General features: G+C 39.7%; 2 protein-coding genes across 5 annotated transcripts; one reads left to right on the top strand and one right to left on the bottom strand.

The window, feature by feature from the left end:
• The first annotated feature begins 1,450 nt into the window (after positions 1-1,450).
• Positions 1,451-9,811, top strand: nfkbid (nuclear factor of kappa light polypeptide gene enhancer in B-cells inhibitor, delta). The gene is made up of 12 exons (XM_003454420.5): positions 1,451-1,659; positions 5,066-5,202; positions 5,296-5,329; positions 5,557-5,744; positions 5,832-6,001; positions 6,526-6,631; positions 6,723-6,869; positions 6,978-7,029; positions 7,113-7,270; positions 7,492-7,608; positions 7,759-7,923; positions 8,028-9,811. The coding sequence occupies exons 1-12, from the start codon at positions 1,494-1,496 to the stop codon at positions 8,097-8,099; spliced, it is 1,512 nt and encodes a 503-aa protein (XP_003454468.2). The 5' UTR covers positions 1,451-1,493; the 3' UTR covers positions 8,100-9,811.
• Positions 9,812-12,810: 2,999 nt separating this feature from the next.
• Positions 12,811-22,066, bottom strand: LOC100708929 (FXYD domain-containing ion transport regulator 6). Of its 4 annotated transcripts, XM_003454359.5 has the most exons (10): positions 21,709-22,021; positions 18,781-18,837; positions 18,607-18,633; positions 17,101-17,124; positions 16,866-16,889; positions 15,029-15,103; positions 13,378-13,414; positions 13,262-13,299; positions 13,152-13,176; positions 12,811-13,053 (listed from the first exon to the last, which is right to left on the bottom strand). In XM_003454359.5, exons 2-9 carry the CDS (start codon positions 18,830-18,832, stop codon positions 13,172-13,174), a joined length of 282 nt encoding a protein of 93 aa, XP_003454407.1. In that variant the 5' UTR covers positions 18,833-18,837; positions 21,709-22,021; the 3' UTR covers positions 12,811-13,053; positions 13,152-13,171. The 4 variants fall into 4 exon arrangements, with proteins under 4 accessions (XP_003454407.1, XP_003454406.1, XP_013132477.1 ...); XM_003454358.5 differs by lacking the exon at positions 18,607-18,633 and having other exon boundaries at positions 21,709-22,011; XM_013277023.3 differs by lacking the exons at positions 12,811-13,053; positions 13,152-13,176; positions 13,262-13,299; positions 13,378-13,414; positions 15,029-15,103 and adding an exon at positions 15,241-16,137 and having other exon boundaries at positions 21,709-22,066.
• Between the last annotated feature and the right edge of the window lie 16 nt (positions 22,067-22,082).

Here is a 22,082-nt window from a genome sequence, read left to right as displayed (position 1 = left end):
CAATGGGAATATGTATGACAACTCAGGACGAGCATTAGGGTCACTATAAAATTTTGTGATGAATGTACAGGTCACAAGCCCTATCCTGAATATATGTTAAATGTGTTTTTAGTCCTCTGGGTAGGTTCATATCTGAGAGCATATTTACAGCAAGTACACAAATGGAATATCCAAACCTTTCAAAAATAACTAAACCCACAGATAAATAACTGACGAGACACATTTTTCCTTTAACATTGTTTGTTTAGCAGCACTTTTTCACAATTACACATTCTTTAAATATATATTCTAAACTCTTATTTTTTCCACTTGTTTACATCTTTCTGCAATGTTATGTTGTTCAACCTCTCTCTGTGTTGTCTGGCAATTGTTTGTGGAGAAAGTAGACAAAAAAACCCAAACATATATATTAGTCATTTGGCAAAAAAAAACTTGCCACTAAGTTGGATGTTTTGATGTTGTTTTTCTTTTTAGGTGACACAGAGATTCCCGTAAGACTTTATCTGTACTGGTAACAAAGATAAGAGAAAGATAATATGTTTACATGTAGTTTAAATACAGTCCACAAAGAAGAGCTAGAAAGGAAGGTCTGGGCATCTCTATTGACACTGCTGCCCACACAGCGTGGGCAGCAGAATGGCAGAAAATGGATGGACGGATGAGTGTATGGATATTTTAAATCATAAAAGAGCCTGTTGACTGTAAGCTGAGATCACATTTTTTGGCTATAAAAACAACCTTGATAGGATAGTTCATTATCTTTAGAACTTTTTATAAGTCATAATAACAGTAGGTTTAGATACTTTGTTACTATATTTCTTTAGCTTTCTATCAAACGCTGTTTTGCATCAGCGCAATATTGAAAATTTCAGATCACTTATCTCTTTGTCGGTTACTTCTTTAACATTAAGGCACATGTTGTACTTTTGCGATCACTTCCACTACCTTTTTGATTTCACACATCTAAAACTACCTTTTTGTTTTTGCTCGAAACTTGAGATGAGCTTTTGAAACATGACATAAGTGTCATTATAAACGTAACTACAAAACAGTCAAGGAGTTCCAGCTTGTTTAGGCTTTCAACGCAACGTAAAAACTAATGTATTTCGCCGTCACTTACTTTTATCCTCAAAATGTACTTCAAGTATTAAAAGCGAACGTACTCTGTAAGCAGAATGTCTGATTGTGTTTATTGTTAGCCTACTACGAGACTGGACAACCCATTACTAATCCCTGGGGCGGTTTAGTCGTTCAGCTGGTGCAGGGTGAAGTAATGGTAACCATTTATAAATAAACGCTCTTCTGTCCGAAGCAGCGCCTAAATATAAACAGTTATTTATTCACTTGTCATACCTTTTGGTCGCATAACTCACAGCTCGTTCTCACACTTAGCTCTTTTAGTCTTTTTTTTTCTTTCTGCTTTTCACGCTTTGCCCTCCCTCCTCGTGCTCGAGGGCGTGACCACAGCTGGGGGTTGAGGAGAAAGGGACTGCATGCTCTGTGTGCTCTATCACAACAAGAAAACAAGCCAGACAGACTACAGCGTGGCAGAGCGTCAGAGATCCCTCGGTCATCCCTCATTGAAAAGGTTGGCGAGCAAGCGGACGATCTGTCGAAGACTTCACAGCAAAACAGTTTCTGACATGCACTTTGATAAATGTGAGTACGTTTGTGCTTTTGATGCGGCAGATTAGAAGCCTGATCGTGTGAATAGTTTGACTGTGATGACGACACCGCTAACTCATTACTTTGTATGTTTTTCGGGTTTTTATATAGACAGGGATGGTGAAGCTTTTTCTCTTTTTTGTGTTGTGCGTGTGTGTGTTAGATTTGAATAACAATGAAGTGTCATTTAAAAGCTTACATCGACACAGACCTCCTGTGTCATCAACAGGACAGGAAACATCTGATAGGGTTTTCTGTGAACTTTAATCGGGATGCTGCATCCTAAACGTGGCAGGAATCGCTCGTTTTCAGCTCCTGGGGTGCTTTTATAGTCAGACTATGTTTGCCACGCTATGCCAATAGGGGGATGTGTTTTTGATATGAATAGAGTTCAGTGAGTTCAGTCATTTCACTGGTGCTTTCATGCACTAGCCTTCCTCTTGGCTTAGTTTTTCATATATGACATCACAGTTCGGGTGAATCCAACAAGCAGGACATCATTTGGGGAAACCCTAATACACCTCCACCCATGCTAGTATGTTTTCATTTCCCCATTTTATGACTAGTGCCAGACAGGCAGGCTGTGTGATGTGACAGCATCTTGTTTGCTTAAGCTTATTTGTTTATGGTCTCCCTTGAAAAACAAGCACGAACGATTACATATTCACCTCTGCTTAACCACAAAATGAGGAAACTGGCTGTATGCTTCTTTCTTTTCACTGAGCATAGAGCCAAAAGAGAAAGGTCGTCGGAATCCCCAACCGCCCACTCACATGACTCAATGTCCAGGGGTTTCCACAAAACCTATTTGAATATAGCACAGTCTAGCCCAGAGCTGCGTGGGAGTTAGATTAGTATAAACCCAAATGTATGTGCATGCGTGGGTCCCCCAGGCCATTTCCTTGCGCCTACAGGGCAACTTCGATCAACTGGTGGTATCTTTTCAGAGATACTTTACATAGAACATGCACTTATATTGCAGCATTACATCACCGGGCCGAAGGTGACATTTTGATATAAAGTTTAAATGAGTCAGGATTGAGTAACCTATAGTAACACCTTTTGAACTTGAAAATGAAACTTGCGGCCCTGAAATGTACAGACTGATGTCATGTATTCTCATTAAGTGACCTTTATTGTGTGCTGGTGGCGAGGGGGGAGGGCATATGACACACAGCACCATGAGCTTATTGTCAAGGACTGGTTTGTAAGTGGAAGTGAGATTATTGTTTCTTTTTTTTCCTCCTTCTACTTTGAGAAGAAGCGACACAGCTTGCCAACAGAAATCTACACTCTTTTTTTTGTGTGTGTGTGTTTTTTTTTTTTTTTCATCTCAGTGGTCGAATTTGCATTTTTTTTCCGGAAACGCACACTCTGTGTGTTTGCTTTGGTGAACAGGGCTGTGTTGTCCCTGTAAGGCTTAATATTCATAAAGTAAAAGCAAACAAACCAACAACAACAACAACAACAACAACAACTACAAAAACCCCAAAGAAAACAAAACAGAGACGTGACAAAAGAACAGACTTCTTGTGCTCTGCCTTCCAGACATGGTTCAATAGAAAGCACAAGGCAACTACACGTGTTGAGGTGACAAGCCTGTGACACACCAAGGCAGGAAGATGTGGTTTGCCATTGTGTAGCGTAACGGAGCGGTACTACAGGAAGATGTCATAGAAAATAAGCAGTGGTAATCCCATACTACAGCCTTTCTGATTAATCTGTCTGGTTTGCTTGGCCACATTATCTGTGTTCCTAATGGAGGAGGTTTTGCATAGCTTTGTCTTTTGTACCACAGTTCCACAGACAGGGTGGAAATATCACTTTATCTTACACATGTGGGGTGAAGTTTTTGAGGAAACAACCTGTGTGGTCACAACATCTCAGCTGGAAACATCTGAATTCTGTTTTGTAATATTTTTTTCCTATTTTTCTGATTTCCTTTACCTGTTCAGTGGAAATGATACTTTAGTATCAGAAAGGGAAAACATACTCACTGCATAATGGACTTGATGTGAATGTATGTGAAAGGTGAGCGTGGAGAAAATGAGATGTGATGAGAGTTGTACAGATCTTGCTCATACTTTGATAAATGAATCATAAGCTTACGACTCACTTTATATTTCTTATTCTGATGCTTTCATACCTTAAAGCTTCATTTATATAAGTGAGGTTTATATCATTGGGCTGGTTGACAGTTAACCCTCAACAAATCAAACCCAAGTGGCACATAGACCCAGTACACTACACAGTGAGAGTAAATCCACTTCTGTAGACATAAAAAGGCTGTCTGTGATCAGATTCATTTATTCATTAGAAGGTTTAACTTTTTGATAAGCTAAGTTTTAATGGCTGTAAACAAGTTTGTCATTTTGTTGGAAAACACTTCAAATTGATATTTCCAGACATGAAACGCTCATTGCATTCATTCATTAGTGGATTAACAGAAAAAAAAAATTTGGCAGCTATTCAAGCGTTCTCTGCTTTCATTTTTCAAATCCCCAAATTTGCATCTTCACCCTATTTTAGATCTTTGTAAAGTAAGTCTGTAAGAAACAACAAGAAAAAGAAAATTTCTCTTTGGCTGTAGAAAACCTTTCGATACTCCCAGACGTTCTAGATGAAAGCAAACAAATTACTAGTGATGATTAAACATCGCCTCTGATATCGATTAAATGTCACCAGTATATAGTCATGTGATTAAATAAGTAAAAAGGCTACAGATAAAGATCATATACCTAAAATTTACATTTTGTTGTCATTTATGTACATTTGATTAAATTTAAAGACATGAGTCACGCAGAAAAAAAAAAGTGCGTTCACTCCCATACACTTACCTCACCTTAAAATCAGTGAAGTTGGAATCGGGTTCCAATCATTAGTCTCTCTTATGTAACAAGTTGAACTTCTGGGTCTTTTGTTCTCATCCCCCTTCATTAGGCCAGGGTCTAAAGAGCTCTCTAATAGAGGTATCTAAACACAAAAAAAGGTTGTGGATCCCTGTAACTGGGATAAGATTTAAAGTCAAATTTGTCCATAACTGCACCCTTCGCTAAATGCAGGCTACAAGATTTGATGGTCCAAAAATGCTAAAAAGGAATCACAGGGTCTGCAGGTGACTCTTCTGTTTGTGTCTAAGTGCATCTACAGACAGAAAGACATTCAAATTTGACCTGCAGTTGGACACATATAGGCATAGCTAGGCAGACCAAACCTTTAGGATCATTATGGTGTATACAGCTGGTCACAGGGACAGTAGACAAGGGAGGAACCTCACACCAACTGTGAAGCAAGGTGGTGGGAATATCATGATTTGGGCTTGCTCTACTGCTCTAAGGACTGGGGAGGGTTGCCAGTATGTTGAAAAATTCAGCAATTTCCATATTACTTACTTTCCCAGCGCCAAAAGAGAAGCCGTGTTGCACACTGCCCACAGTGAAAAAACTCTTGGAGCAGAAGAGAAGACGTGAGACGTCCTCTGTGCCACCCTGCTGCCCGACAACCAGCACAAGTCCTGTTCCTCCAGCTACTGTTACAGTAAGCCAGCACATATAGTACCTGTGCATCTCATCAAATTTTACATCATAACGATTTGGTTGTTCACAATTTTTTTTCTTCTTCTTTTTGCAGCAATTGCCTCCATCAGAACCATTTCCCTGTACAGGTAAGGGCTGGGCAGCTTCTGTTAAAGACTCAATGCAAAAAAATTTGGATGTGTAGGATTAGTCTCATAAAGCATTTTTCTTATTAATACTGACCTCAACTATTGCAAAAACTATTGCAAATGATTGCAGCACAGAGACTAGAGAATCAACCAAAAGTACATCAGAGACTTTGTTCTTTAAGTAATTTTATCTTTTCAGTGATAAAAAGAAGTTTTCTTCTTTCTAGGTGCAGCAAGTAGCTACTCAGACATGGCAGTGAGCTATGAGCAGTGGGCCCCAGCTCCCGAGTCTACACTCAGTTTTTATAGCAACCAACCAGGAACCAGCTTTACCACAACCTACAGCCACACAATGACACCTGAATACACACAGCAACCAGTCCATCCATTTGTGGAAACGATGTCTCAGCCATATGTAAGCATCAGCCTTTGTTTGCGGACTTTGCAAGTTTTATGATCCTATCTTGAGTTTGTTGAGTAAAATCTGCATTCCTTTGCACAGGACTGCCTGGGGGCTCTCTCAGATTCTTCCTGGTCACTTCTGGACCCAGGCCAGACCACACAGCTGACTTTCAGTCCAACAATGGATACCACCAAGCTAGAGGAAGCCAGGATGCTGCTTAGCAGGATGGACTACAGCAGAACTACCTGCCAGGATGAAGATGGAGACACGTGAGTGAATATGAGTGTGTTAGCGTGGAGTGTTTGGTTTATACCGGCTATTGAGGTTTAAAGCAGAGAATAAAAGTCAATTTGCCAGTGGGAAATGTGGACTAAGGTCTCAATTTTAAATTCTAGCCTGCATTACAAACATTACAATATAAGTAAGTGTTAATTCTTCCAGATATTTTGCAATGCAGTGCGCGTTCACTTTCTGGACCCACGCAAACCCCCGCTGATAACTTTATTGCACTCTTTGAACACGAGTACACAATTTATTTACTTTCCTACAGTTTCGTTTTCAGTCGTGAGCTCAAAGTGAGAACGCATTTGGTAATCCTAGACAGATGAATTAAAAAAAAAAAATATGAAAATGAGTCAGCTACTCATGCTCAGTGACAATTACAATCTTACAAATTCTATTCCTTCTCACAAGTGAGCTCGTGAGAGAAAATAGAGTGAAATTGGCTGTGGGGATTACCACAACTATGTGGCCTCATTCATAAATAATTTGTGATGTGTTCTTTCTCCATCAGCATCCTGCACATCTACACTGCCAAGGGACTGAGAGAGTGTGCCTATGCTGCTGCGGAGAGGCTGAGGGATGTAGGGAGACTTGATGCAAAAGAACACAAGGGAAAGGTATGACCAAAAAAAACACATCATTCAGTTTTCTTGTTGTTGACATTATGGTCTCTTAAAATACATGTGTATACTACCTGTGCTTGTGCAGACTGCTTTACTGGTGGCAGTGACGGCAAACCAGGCTGACATTGTCCAAGATCTGCTGTCTTTGGGAGCGGACATCAACGCCTGTGACGTTAATGGACAAACCGCTCTTCATCTGGCTTCCCACTATGGATTCCCAGGGGTTCTGCGGGTAAAGCTACAGTAACTACTAAATGACTTTGGCATGACTTAAAAAACAAAACAAACAAACAAGCAAAGTTTAGAGTGAGGAGATCTAATCAGCGATCTGTTTCTGCAGGCGATTCTGTCGAGCAGGCCGGCTGTCAACCTGGAGGCCCGCAATTTTGAAGGTAAAATAGCACCTTAGCTTTTAGCTCCAACTCAAACATATTTACTGGAACCCCTAAAAGATCTATATTTTTCTTTGTCTCAGGGATGACCCCTCTGCACTGTGCAGCCATTTCTCACAGTGTCACGGTGAAGGCTTTGTCCACCAATGGGCATGCAGATGTTAATCTTCAGACCAAAGCTATGGAGAAGCTCTCCTGCGTGCAGATGCTACTTGGTGCAGGGGCATCCCTTCTCAGTCAGGTAGGTCAACTGTAAAGTTCAACACAGTAAGGCCTGTACTTCAAGGCAGAATATTCAGCTACCTGGGGTTTTATCTAACCAAGATGTTGTCATGCTGCCAACCATTCCCCTCTTTGTTCTCTCTTTTGTTTTCTCCTTGTTGCTTGACGCTTTTTAGCGGTTCTAGTCTGACTTGTGGTTTCATTATGTCTCTCCCATTACTCCCAATTCTCCAATTCCAGGAAATCAAAAGTAACAAGACTGTGCTGCATTTGGCTGTGAAGGAGGGGAACATTGATCTGGTGCGTTATCTGCTGAGCATTCCCCTGCCGAACATGAAAGACTTTGTCAATATGAAAGTGAGTCCCACACTGACAAGAAACTCAGAGCAGAATTGTATGCATACACGTGTTTGTGTGCAAATACATATAGTGTAAGCGTACAGCTATAGCTGTCTGTGAACAGTCCGACTTATGCGGCTTTTACGTTTTGTTTTTTTGTCCCCACAGGCTCATGGCCACACAGCTTTACACATGGCAGCCGGTCTCCATGGTAACCTCCACCAGGAGGTGATCCTGCAGTTGCTGCTGAGCAAAGGAGCTGATCCCAGCATCCGCAATCTGGAGAATGACCAGCCAGCTCACCTGCTGCAGAGCGGCCTGCTGGGAGAACAGGTAATCACCCATATCCTAACTTTCTTTTTTTTTGTTTCTTCTTTTTTTTTGTGATTGATTTGATTTTTCAGTTTAATTATATTAATTTATCTCCTAACTTGTAGCTTAAGCTCATGCTGAAGAAACGAAGTGCCTCCTCTCGTCGACGTATCGTGTCCTTGCAGGACCAGGAATGAATCAGATAATCTGTAGTCCCATTTTGGAGGGAATATGTCTTCAAGATAGTTCCTCTGTTGAGAAGGGGGGTTTACCTTTTATTTTGATGACACTCTGGGAGTATCCAGCCTATATATTGATAAGTAAACAAGACTACTTTGGTATATAAATCTCCAAATGCTGTGTAATTCACATTGCAATAGACAAAGGATGCTTTAATTCTAAAGCTTAAAATTTGCTTGGTATTTAGTTTCTGTAAAACTGTAGTGTTTTATTTATTTACTACACTTAGGCAGAAGTATTCCTCTGTGAGTGAAGGATTTCATTCTGAAATATAATATCTCTGTGAAGACTTTTCCACGAAACGCTGTCGCTAGCAATCAGGCATGCATTTGAAAGTTTTTAAGTAACGTATTTATTTTTTTAAACATTTTGCAATGAAACAACAGAACTACAAGACATTAGCATTAGTTATTGAAAAAAAAGTAGTAGTCGAAGGTGGAGTAATATTTATTTTTCTGTTAGGCTAAACTCCCGGTTTTATGTTGATTTCTGTGAAATCGTGAAAATAAGCTCCAGGACAATGTCCCTGAAAGACCTCTTGTTGTGTCAAATCCCCCTATTTGAAATATTATCATAATGATACAGTGAGTGATGGTTGTCATATCAATCAGTATGTGTGCTTTATGTGTGTTTGGAATGAGAATAATCTGTTGTACGATTGAACCTTCTTTCTGTATGCATCATACATATTTGTGTAACCTCAGGTGCACTTTCCTTTGTGGAAAAGGAAACTTTAAGGGTAAAACTTGTATGTTTTTAAAAATGATTGTGACAGACAATGTGTTTTTTTTCTTTGTCGAAGAGGCATTACATGAGTAAGTGTGGTGACAAATTGTCTGACTGACTGTACTTTTTACTCATGAGTCATGAGTACGAGGACGATAACAGTGCTTAAATTCCATCAGGTTCTTTTGATCTTCGGGGTAGCCTTTGAACAGTCCCGTTTACATTCAGCTTCAGAAATTAGCAGGATGGAAAATACAGCAACCCATAAGAAGCTTGCACTTTTGTTTACACTCAGACAGTATTTATTTTTCAAGGCCAATTTCAACCAACCTTCACTGCAATGACAGTGAAACTTAATCACAGATTAAATGAGTGTGACCTGAGTGACAAGTAAGCCTCTCACTTATGTGTCATCCTTTATATTAGACACGCTGTAAATTCCTGTAAAGCACAAAGGAAATCTCACAACAAAACCACATAACATTTCTCATGAACATGCTTTTCATTTTCTACACTCTTGCTTCACATGAGAATAATTTCTGAAATTCTTATAACAAGAGTAGATGTGATCCATTTGAAAGTAGTCTCACTTATAGCCTTTACAGGGAATTGGCTACTGTTGCTTTAGAACTGAAACAGCTCTGACTGTTATATTTGTAAAGGTCACCTCAAAATGAATGTTGGCTTTTCATTTCTTTCATTTTGCAAATTTTGATTTGTTATGATTTGGTTTTTCCATTGATTGGTTCATCAGCTGGATCTGCTTTTGTTTGAAAGATCCTGCGCAGGAAAAAAAAAAAAGAACAATAAATCCAAAGACGACTGTTAAACTGGCTCAATGAACGCGGTTTCATTTGCTGTACACATGATGGACACGTTTCTAATTTTGTAATCATGCTCTTGATTTTATTGTTTTACAACAGTAAAAGATGTAGAAGAGAAACCACACCCGTTTCCTGTGTTTGATGTGAACATCGTTGAGTGTCCTTGTCATTTCTTTTTCATCTTAAACACTATGCAGAGTAATCTATAGACGGATGTTTTGCAGCTTTGCCAAATAATATGGGATGAGGTCAGGTTGTATAAGAAAACCCTGTTTATCGATCACCCAGCAGAGGTATGTTATCCATGAGAGGAGTGGCCACCAACACAGCCGATCTACTTGTATCTATTTGCTAGCATGGGCTTCTGTTTTTTTCAAGCTTTGTGCTGTAATGCCTATACAGTTGGAGGAGGTACTGCAAAAGAAAAGGAAATAAGTCAGAGAGAATAATGGAAAATAGCAAAGTTTTAGAGCACACAGTCACTCTAAACAGTTCCATCTAGATAAATGAAATTACCTTCTGTCTTTGGGATTTGAGTACCAGACGAGCCGGAACTGCAATTAGAAAAACAAAGGAAGAAATTAGTCAAGAGGTGACTTCAAAATTAAATTCATCAATAATTCCAATAAAAACATACTCGTGCGGTTCGAATACTGTGGCAACAACTTCAACTTGACGTGTTTCCATTATCAGGGTTGCAATATCAGGTAGATCTAGATGCAGTTGAAGCCACAGGCTTCTAAGTGTAACTATAGACCAATATGCAGCTTTTGCCCCATTTAAACAGCAGCCCTCACCTTTCTTCCGGTCTTACTATACAAGCAGCATGCAACAATCTGAGAATCGACACTGCCCATTCACTACCAACACAGGAGGAGTGTGATGCGTCCATTCAGAAATGCTTACTATGCGCATGTGATTTGCCACATCTGTGTAATCTCATAAATGTGTTGGAAGTGTGTGTGCAAAGAGCAGAACAGGGGCATTTTGAGAAGAGGCATCTAGTGCAGGGATGGGGGGAAAAAATGTAGGATTTTTTTTTTTTATTTAAAAAAGATGCCAAATTCATACAACATGCACGGGGGATCATCTGCTAAACTCTTACTTGGATGAAGATTTTACACATTTTGTGAATTTTTTACCTGTTTGAGGAATGATAGATGAGTTACCAAAGCAATACTTTTATATAGATAAATGTTACAAAGCCTTTGCATTACATAAATATTTTTACAGATATTTTAAAGTCTAAACTTACTCAGGGCTATTAATATGCCAGAGACAAACATAATGACAGCAAGGATAACCCCTGTTGTCCGCAATGTCTCATAATCTACAAGGGACAAAAACCATACACGAAACACTTATAGGAATTTATTGTGTATTTAAAGAATGCTATCAGTAGAAATACAATACTCATTTGGTTTTGATCTTTGAAATGAATAAACACCATAGATCTTACCATATTCAAAGTCGCTTTGGTCTGGAAACACTGTTTCTGCAAAGAAAGAGTGTCGAGTTATAAACCACATTTTAAAAGTGTTTATTTGGCAACAACAGTAGGGATTATCACAAAGCTTTTTAATGCACTACAAGGGAAAGCAAGCTTCTCAGCTTCCCAGTGTGCAGAATTGGCTCCACAACTCCTCAGGAGTATTTTTCCCCCTCGACTGCAGCATCTTGGCTCAGCAGAAAAAAATGGGTTAGAAGCCAACAGCAGGATACAGAGGTATCGTCTCAGCAGCAGAGGATAAAAAGATCTTAAATAGAACTAAACAAGGACTTGAAGTTAGGAGGATATTTAAAAAATAAATAACTAAAATAAGCAATTTAAGGAGTCCACCCCTCATTAACATAGTGACTTTTTAGAAGCATAAATATGCAAGCCCATGCAAAACAGTTAAGATGTCTGGATGCCAATAATGCAGCTTGCATATTGCGGAACCCTCAGTTTCTCTGCAAGTGGCTGAGCAGACAGTTTTTCTTTCCACAGGTTTCCCCCTTCCACAAAATCCGAGAACTGTTTTAGAGAAGTACTTAATATTTGATCTGTCCATTCCAGCGGGGAGATTTACTCAGGAACTCCCTGTGTTATGACACTCCGTGCATCAGCAGCTAAACTGCTTCCCACAACTGTAGCAAACAATGCAGCAATGGAACAGCATAAACATAGGTGTGAAAATGAAAGCAGTGATTTCAATTTGTTCCTGATCTGTAAAATAACTCTCTGTACGCGTTTAATTTTAACAGGAAAAACAAACAAAGAAACAAACCTGTGGCGTCCATGGCTGCAGTGCAGAGGTGAAGAGGAGCTCAGGTGCTGGTTTGCAGTGCTAGACTGGATGTGAAAAGTGGGAGCAGAATAGCACAGCAGGGAGAACAATAAACTCAGCAGGGTCCCTCTGGTGGTGATGGTGAAACACTGCATGTTAACCGAGTGGTGCAAAATGGGAAAAGAAAAAAAGGCAGCAGGGTTGCCCCACACATGGGAGAGCTGTTAATGATCCAGCCAAAGTTAAAATAAATATCTCATTTTATAATTGGTAGGCTTGGTAATTATGCCGTCTTCTACTACCTGCTAAGGACCCCAGCCTTGTGTTGTGTCTAAGTTTGTGGTGGAGAGTTGCTGTTATTTTCTGTGTAGCATCATTTTGTTTCAGCAATCATTATATGTAACTGTTAACTTCCTGCTATAGAGTATATAAGCTTGCATGCATAAAACCCCAGCTCCTGCCTCACATTGTGTCTTTTGTGCAGTGCAGTCATCCCAGTCCTGCAACTCCAGGGAGGAAAAAAAAAAAAAACAGCCTACATCTGCAGCTTTTATGTTCACTGAGGCTGGCAGACTCATACTGGTACAAAATCTGCCAATAAACAGCACTGAACACAGTAACAGGCAAAATTAGACCCTTTTTTTTTGTCAAAAAAAGGAAAAAACTCCAAAAGCTGCAAACCTGCAGCATAAATCACTCTGCACACACTGCTGGTTGTTACTACTGCATGTGTAACTGAGCTGGCTGCAGTGTCAGCAGAATCAGGGGTGCGGTGTGGTAGAGTACAGTTCACTGGTTTAAATTTGCAGTGGCGCCAAATTAAATAAACACGCATGAAAACCAAAAACATCGTGTCAAACATTTGCTTTATTATCCTGCATCGAAGTGAAAATCTCAAAAATACAAACGATAACAACACTATCGCCATTATATAAAGTTGGCACAATATCTACTACCATTTAAAGGAGATAAAAACATAACAAAAGAGAACTGTAACATTATGTAACTGTAGATAGCTTCATGTGTTCATGGAAAGATTGTCTGCCGCTGACGTAGTATTTGCTGCCACCTAATGGCAACATTCAGCAAAACTGCAGAAGAGGTAGAGGATTCAGTTCAACTTATCAGAAATTATTTATTTTTGAGCTTCACTTTGAAGATGATTCACACATGTTTGCAGGATACTTACCAGTTTTGCTTCTATGTCTGTTAAACTGTGGAGAGAGTCTTATGTTACGTCATGGTCAGTGAAAAAAACAAAACAAGGAATAATCATTATATAGGAAAGGAAACGTTTACCTCTTCGAACACCTGGTTCCCCATCAGGACCCCTGGGTCTGAAAACAAAACAAAACAGAATTACATTGAAAAAACTGATCGTGTGCATCCAGAATGAAAAATGCTTATTTACTTACCTTGGCTTGTCTCTCTTTGAACAGGTACACTTTCGGCCTGTTATTTAAAAAAATAAAAATTAGACAGAAGTAAAAGAATTACACAGGGCTGGTATCAACAACACTATGTTTTTCTACAAAAAGGACAGAAGCAAATGTTAAGAGAATTTATACAAACACAGCAGTCAGCTTTGTACCCCTAAGTAATAAAAGGGGGAGACTGCTCAAAGCCTTGATAGATACATTAATTCGCTTTCGAGCTCATTTTCATAAGCACGTCTGGGCTGCAAGCCTAGAAAGGCCTTATGAGCTTCCAACTACTTGGACTGAACCCAAGACTATATTCATCCACCAAAATCCCCCCAAATATTTGGTTGCTTAACTAAAAATACCAAATACATGGCGGTGTGCTGGATAACTTCTGGGTAGTAGAATTAGTGGTGCATGGTACGTGCAAGCCAAGAGTGTTAAGTGTTCAGCTGACTTAAAAAAAAATAAAAAATTGTAATTTAGAGATCAGTTTGCTTTTAATCTCAACGAGGCAGAGATGAGATGATAGTTTTTATCATCTTTCTTAAATCTCTTTCTGTCAAGCAGCAGCACTTAGAAAATATCTGAAAAATTATTAAGCCTGTGACCTACATAGCGCAAACTCTGAGTGCCTTGAAACCTCATTTATTCAATAATTCTGACACAGAGAGGCACTAAAGACTTTTATTAAATTATATACACACAGACAGACACAAATGTATATGTGTGTGTGTATATATATATATATATATATATATATATATATATATATATATATATGGCTACCCTGAGGTATCCCTGAGTAAGGTACCGTCCCTACACACTGGTCCCCGGGCTGGATTGGTGGCTGCCCACTGATTCACTGAGTGAATGGGTTGAATCCAGAGGAGTAATTTCCCTACGGGGGATTAATGAAGTGTACATATATATATATGTGTACACACACACACACACACACACACACACACACACACAAATTCCAAGTGCACCTGCCACTGACCCTTTATATAGCACCAAATAACAACAACAGTCGCCTCAAGGCGCTTTATATTGTAAGGTAGACCCTACAATAATACATACAGAGAAAAACCCAACAATCAAATGACCCCCTATGAGCAAGCATTTTGGCGACAGTGGGAAGGAAAAACTCCCTTTTAACAGGAAGAAACCTCCGGCAGAACATGTATATTCTGAAATGCCATTTAAGATTTTATTTTCTATTCAAGAACAAAAATCTGTGCTTTTCTTAAACAAATGGCATAAACGTCCTTGGTCAGCCTTTCTGTTTAAAGGACCTATCAATGACTGCTATTTCTATGTATAATTTCATAACTCATATACTAAACACTCATACTAAAAGTCGAAAACAAAAGCCTTCACAAAGTGCACTTGGAAGCCCACTCTGCTTTTTACTAACAGAGGCAGGCAGGGAGTGTGGCAGAGCGTGTGAGTGCCACTGAATAATTTATTGGCAGGTTTTGGTTTCAGGGCTCCAAGTGGCAACAGCAGCTCCCTCCTAGACCTCTGAGAGAAACAGGGGGACTACGAGGTGAGTTTGTGCACACAGGGAATACAATCCAGTTACACTTTCACGTTTACACATTTGCACTCTTGCTGTGCCTTTAGACGGCCATGCACTTACTGACAATGATTGCGATGCCCAGGAAGAACAGCACCACTGCAAAAACCAGCCCACCAATTCTCAGAGATTCATAATCTGAAATAACAAAACAAAAACACTAAAAACACTTTGTAGTGTTTGCAGATTTATATGATGTAACGTTTTTACTCTTCAGTCTGGAAGCAATGCGTGAGACAAACAGCAGAGAGAGAACATCAAAAGAAGAAAGGTCTGTTTAATATATTTTAATACAGGTATATTTTATATACCTGACATCATTTTGAGTATTGTTATTTGTATATAGTACATGTGTAGCATTCATTTCATGGTTTAGTAAAATGTGTTAAAATCTTTGGTAATAAATATCAAGTGAAAAAACATTTTGATCACAAGTTTATTTTGTTTTTAAAAAGAACAAAAACACTTACGGTACATTATACATGTATTCAAACTGCTATGGATTTAAATGGTTATTACCTGTTACTCTAATGCAATTAAAGTCATAATAAAATAATGCAACTATACTCAAAAAGTATCCCAAGCTAACATCATCACTTTGAACTTCAGATAAATCTATTGACCTAGAAGCAGAGGTTTTAATGGCACTTTCTCTTGTTGCCAATACACACCACACTTGTAAGAATCAGTTTGTAACTTTGTGTCAGTTTTTGACTATTTCATTAAAAACTTTGCTCATTCTTAATTTCATGGCAGCAACACATCTAAAAAAAGAGCTGGGTTCCAGAGAAACCTTCTCTTGGCTAAATCATTATGTGATCAAATCAAAATTTTGAATTCTTTTTGGAAAACATGGATGCCATGCTCCCCTGGCTAAAGAGGACAGGCATGAAACATCTGGATTGGTATCGGTGCTCAGTTTGAAAGCTTGAATCTCTGATTCTATTACACTCATTGTAAAAGAGCCCATCATAAAATGAATGATACAGTCAACAAGTCCCAGGACTGTTTAGCTGCTAGAATCCCATGTCAACAACATTCCTCTCCCAAAGGTCCGGCAACTGGTCTGCTCAATTCCCAGATGTTTATCGGCTGCTGCTGAAAGAGGAGGGGATGCTGCACGTTGGTAACATCACGTCCCTGTCCCAAATTTCGTTGAGATGTGTTGCTGCCTTCAAATTCAAAATGAGTAAATACAATTTAATTTGGATTTGCAAATCAGTAGATTCCATTTTTATTTACATTTCACACAGTGTCACAACTTTTTTTTTGCCAAATTTAGAGTTGTATATACAAATGATTGTGGCACTTTTTCTCCACCTATATTTTCCCTGAGAGCGCTCTGTTATTGCATCCAGTAAACAACAGATCACTGCTCTTAGGAAAGCCTATTCCTGTAGTGTAACATTTTGATTATTTTAGAGCTGTGCCCAAGTGTATTTTAACAGGAAACACTTTGGTGGACCTTAAGTAAGTAAAGCAAATAGAAGCACATGGAGGAAAAATCGAGGTGAACAAAAACAAACAAAAAACTCTCCCAGTGAAAATGATGCCTTTTGATCACCGTTTTAGAGGTAATTGTGTGGAATAGTACACTGTGGGCATGAGAAAACGACCAAATAACCCCCTACCCTCGAGAATAAAACACAATAACAAGTGCATATAAAATGCAGATATTCAGTCATTCTCTACACTCTGTTCCTTTGGGTCGACTAAAAAGCTGTGACAGTGCTCGGTATTTACATTGGGGCTACTCCAGAAGCTTGGCCTTAGGGTGGAAGTTTTCCATCACTTTTGGAGAAAAAACAAGTGAAAAATGTAAACTCATCTCAACCTCCCAGATGTTTCCTGTGTGGAGGGTCGATCATTAAAAGCCCAAGTTCATCTGCTCAGCCCTCACCATATTGAAAATCCCTGTCGTAGTCTGGAAGAAGAAAGCAAAAAAGAGGAAACGAATGAGAAGCAGATTTACCCACTGACACGCTTCAGCGAGTACTCACAATATGACAGCAGTTCTAGAGCATTTTTAACCACTATGAGCCTAGTACCAGTTTACAGTAAATGCTCTACAGTGAGTACTTAGATTAAGCTAATTTGACTTTCTAAAAAAACCAAAAAAACCCCACAATACACACCTTTGTCATCATCAGCTGCAGAAACTGTGAGAGAGAAAGCAAAGAACATTGACCTTTATTTAGAAATTCAGCAGGTTACATAAGTGCATGTCAGGAAATGAGTGGCTGTTGTTGGACAAAACTGGGTTGAGCAAACATCTGAAACGGCGGCTATTAATTAAGGTCTTCATTTTGTAGCTGGCTCCTTAATTAAAACAAAACAGAACAAAACACGCACGCATGGACATTGTTCTCATGAGAACAGCATGTTAACACTGTTAAGACCTAACTTCAAATCAATAAAATCAGGATTATGGGGTTCCAGTTATTGGCAGGTGGACCAGTTTCTATTTAAGTCTCAAACATCACAGGAAATGCAGAGGATAAAATGCTTACTAGCCCAGATATAACCCCCCCCCCCCCCCCCCCCCCCCCAATACAACGGAAAATAATAACTGTGCTTGTTGTGCTTATTCTTCTACCTCAGTATTTTTATTTCATCGCCCTGTTTTAATCCGTGTTCTGTCACTAATGCGGGAAACTTCAGATCGGTCTGTTCTAACACCATCTCCGCCTCCATGTGGAGAAAAAAAAAGTTGGCTGCAGACTTTCAGATCTACACTGTTCATTATAAGAAAGGAGAAAGCAGGCACTGTTTATGTGAGCGTCAGTGGTCCGAGTGAGACCAGTGTAACCTTGGAGGAGCACAAGAGAACGCTACACAAATACTTGTGTTAGGCAACATTTTGTATAATTAATGCGTTATTTTTAACAGCTATCATTAACAATATTCGACCGACTGAGAACATAATAGCCGATGCTGAATGCATTGACATGATAAGTGGCGTGCAAGCGGAGAGTTATTAAAGAGTACAAGTTTTCTGTTCTAAAGTTTAAGCTTAGAGACTTTTCTGACACTTGCTGAAAGAATCACATGAACTGCTACAAATAAGATTGATGCAGTTGAAACCCTGAACTCAGTAATATGTTATCTGTTCTACTGCATCCTGGCTGCTGGAGAGGAAGGGTGAAAGTCGCACAGTTAACGCTGACCTTGTTCTTGGGCAGTAAATCCTAATATTATTCTTTTTCCTCTCCGAAGCAGAAACACATTCTATCATACCGATGCTGACAAGTCTTCCAAAATAAGGTCTAACCCAAGAGTCGGACATAAAAGTCAAAGAAGATCTGCTTAAGATCAAGCCCAGCCGATGGCATGCGGGGTGCACAGAGAAACAACTCTGAGACCAGAGCTTGCATTAACAATGGAAAACTTGGCAGCAGTCTGAATAACTGATTTATTCAAACTGCTGTATAAGGAAACATTTACACTAGTCTGACATGGCCTTTTCTCTGTGTACAACACTGGGGTGAAACATTTTAGCTGATTTTTTTTAAAGTATGCAAATTATGTTAGACTTCATGAACATCTGACCATGTTAAAGTGCCATACAATTATGCATGCAACATTAAACAGAAGCAAATCGAAAGTTCATGCTTCGTCAGTGACCACTCACGCAAACTTACCAAACACCTCCCTTCCAAATGCTGATCCTATTATACAGACACATCAGCTCATTTAGCATGGAAGGACTTAAAGCAAAAGCTAGGGAAAGGGGAAGTAACTGAAGAAGGTCATGCTTGTTTTAAAGGGGGGAAAGCACGTAATTCTGCTGAAGGTCTCGTGAAAAGAATACCCACCAAGCGCAGGAGCCAGCCAGGAACTGAATGCCACCAGTGTCACAAGATCCATTGTACCTGTTTGGAAAAGTCAAACAAGAAGGGGCTGTGTCAGGATGTGAAATCACAATAACAGGAAACAATAAATGTCTTAACCCGATTATACACAGTTGTGACCGAAAAAAGAAAGAAAGACGTGAACACTCATGAAATCAAATCTTCATTATAGACAAATGCAATTCAACTGGATTTATAACACACAGTTTTACTTTTCGTTTCTTTATTCAACACGCCGACTGATCCCTCACAGTGCAGGCTGGAAGAAGTAACTCAAACAACTTTCTTTATTAGCAACAACCTCAATCAGATGCTACCCTGGAGAAGGGGAGGTATGCACTGGAGAAAAGAGGAAGAAACAACACATCTGTGTGATTGAAAGGCAGACAAGTGGGACAAACAAATAGTAGAGGTAGTGAGGGTAGATGTGCTTAAATACCAATTTAAGCTACAGACAGTGCACAAGAGAGGTGAAGAAGAGAGTGCAGGCAGGGTGGAGACATGATATGGGGTTAAAAAAAACAACAACAAAAAAAGACATGGGGTAGAGCTTTTCGTTGGGAGTGACCAGAATGGACATGATTAGAAAAAGGTAGATCAGAGGGAGAGCTCAGACAGGGCAGTTTGGAGACAACGTTAGAAAAACAAGCCTGCGATGGTCTGGAAATGTGCAGAGGACTGATTGGGGATATATTGGACAAAGGATGTTGAAGATGGAGCTGCCAGGCAGAAGAAAAAGACAATGGAACACCTCTGTAGTGATTTTTCTAAAATTCTGTGAGTTTTCTTGATCAAGACATAATTTAGACGTCTGTACATAAGAAGAACTAATTCTACAACCCTCATTTCAGATCTCATCTCCTTAACAAGAACGTCTGATTCCAAGACGATTTGGGAGAACTGATTACAGCAGAGACCATCATGCTTTTACCAGCCTGGACTTTTAGCGAATATTCTTGTGTTCAATTAAGGCATGCGAAAGATAACTTTTTGTGTTTCCAAAACATGCTCCAAGTTCACAGATGGTGTTTTTGTAGAACTATAGAAGCACCATGCTTACAACTTGTTTTTATATAGTCTTATTAGTTTGGTTATGAAGAAGCTTTGTATTTAATCTGAATGACATCTTTCTTCACAAATATCTGACATCCTCCAGACTAAAATAAATCAGCTGCTCATATTGTTCTGCTAACGGATAATCAGCCAATTTTGAGAAAGTTGAGAACTGTTTTCACAATATTATATGGTTAAACTGAACTGGGTTTCACATGGAAAATCATTGAGACCATGCCTGGGAGGGACACAATGTTCTTTCTCAGTTAGATGCCACATAACAGGCGCATGAATGTTTTCTGTATGGGAGTCTTAATAACATAGTGCCTTGACTCTGGGTAAGCGAAGAGGGTCTATTTCAAGCACAGCCCCTCAGAATATGGAGCTCAGCAGTGGAGGGGTACCAGGCAAGCCTGGTGTTGAGTTGCACTTGATATTTGGTCAGTGGATTTGGACTGGTTTTGCTGGGTCATCTACTTTACAAGTGGAGCAAAACCCCTCGGGGGAAGCATTACTGTCTATATATTACCTAGGACACTGGGATTCTCTTACACCCATATGTTTAAGGTTATGTGTTAGGTTCAGATCTCACCAGATCCCACCCTTCATGATTGGAAATGGGCTGAAGGTCCATTCAAGACAGTATATGAGTCAAAATTTTGTTTGCTTCACAGCCCTAACTATACCAAGAAAAATATCCCAAAACAGGACAACAAAAAATGTAATGCAGGTACGCAAAGCTTAGCTCTGCAGTCATAGAAAATCTAAGCCATGAAATAACATCTTTTGCATTGCAAAGATCAAAGCCTACGTTAGCAGAGCCAATGGCTCCCTCCCTGGCCCAAAGCACTGATGGGGATTCATGCATGACTAGAGTGGGGGTGTGAACACGAGCCTGGAGCCTGGAGTGGAGAGAAATGAACACTTCAACCCTGGGAGCAGGATTAACAACAAAGGCCTGCCAATCAGGTTTAATCAAACAAATACAGGGTGAGTTATTCGAACAAGTGCCAATCCAATAATCTTGTTTGTTAGCCTTCTGAGTGATGGAGAGGAATATAATGGGGAGACAGGAAAGAAGCCCGTAGAGCAACACGTAAAATGAATTATAATGGATTATAATAAAGTGGGATTAACACAGACTGTTTGCAATTAGGAATAGGAGCTTGTGTTTTACATTTCACTTACATAAACCCCGGTACGGGGTATATTTAGACTCCAAACAGACAGCATCACCATACTTCCAAGGAACAACACTTGAGTTTTTTTCCTTTCATAGTTTATTCTGTGAGGTATAGTCTAAAAACTATGATATTCTGACATCTGTGCGAGTTCTCAACAATTAAAGCCATTCAGATTGTTACAGATTAAGTGACATTTCACAAGTTGTTGGCCACAAACTCACGGCTCAGCGCAAAAGCGAGCCTCCAGTGAACTTGGCAGATGCCGTGGCACGTAGAAGTTAGAGCAAACTTATGAGAGGGGGGAAAAGGCTTACATAGTGCACAATAACATTGCAGGTATATGCAAAGACAAACGCGTAGGCGTGAGTGAACGTGTGAGAGAAGCATGAGCGATGGCTTATCTAATTAGACGGTCACATGGTAGACGCAGGCATTTAGTTGGGGGTGGTGGTGGAAACAACGTTGGAGAAACCAAGTAGAAAGACGATATCTTTCTAAGAACATATCTACCAATCAAACGCTGCTGACACGGGGTCCTGTTTATGAAGACTTTGCGTGCAGAATTTATTTAATATACTTCTACCTGCCTTAATATAAATGTCGTATTCAAGGAAATGCATTAATTTCAGCGGAGCACAAGTCAAAGTGAACTTACCGTATATCCGCCTCCTGGAAACTCTAATTTGAGTTGAGACTTTTCGCTCAGTGAGCTAAACTTTACTTGTGGGGGGAGGAAAAAAAGGTTTTCCCTACGTTAAACACGCACAAAAAATAAATGAATAAAATGCATGCAAAGCCTTCTATTATGACTTGATTAAAAATGAAGCCGTCTGGGTTGCATTCTGTGTAGATCGTTCACCATTCCCGCCTGGACCAAGTCGGTTTCTCCTTGGTCTTGCCTCAGGAATGAAAGGGGGAGGGGGAGGCGGGGTGCCACTGAAGTTACTCCCAAAAATTACCCAGGACTGCCCCGCTCACAAGTAAACAACGCAGGGAGAGCTGGACTGCAGCGCTACTGTGAGAGGACAT

Source organism: Oreochromis niloticus, linkage group LG11 (genome assembly GCF_001858045.2).
Source record: "Oreochromis niloticus isolate F11D_XX linkage group LG11, O_niloticus_UMD_NMBU, whole genome shotgun sequence".
Taxonomy (NCBI): Eukaryota; Metazoa; Chordata; class Actinopteri; order Cichliformes; family Cichlidae; genus Oreochromis; species Oreochromis niloticus.
This window is presented reverse-complemented; position numbering and strand designations above follow the sequence as displayed.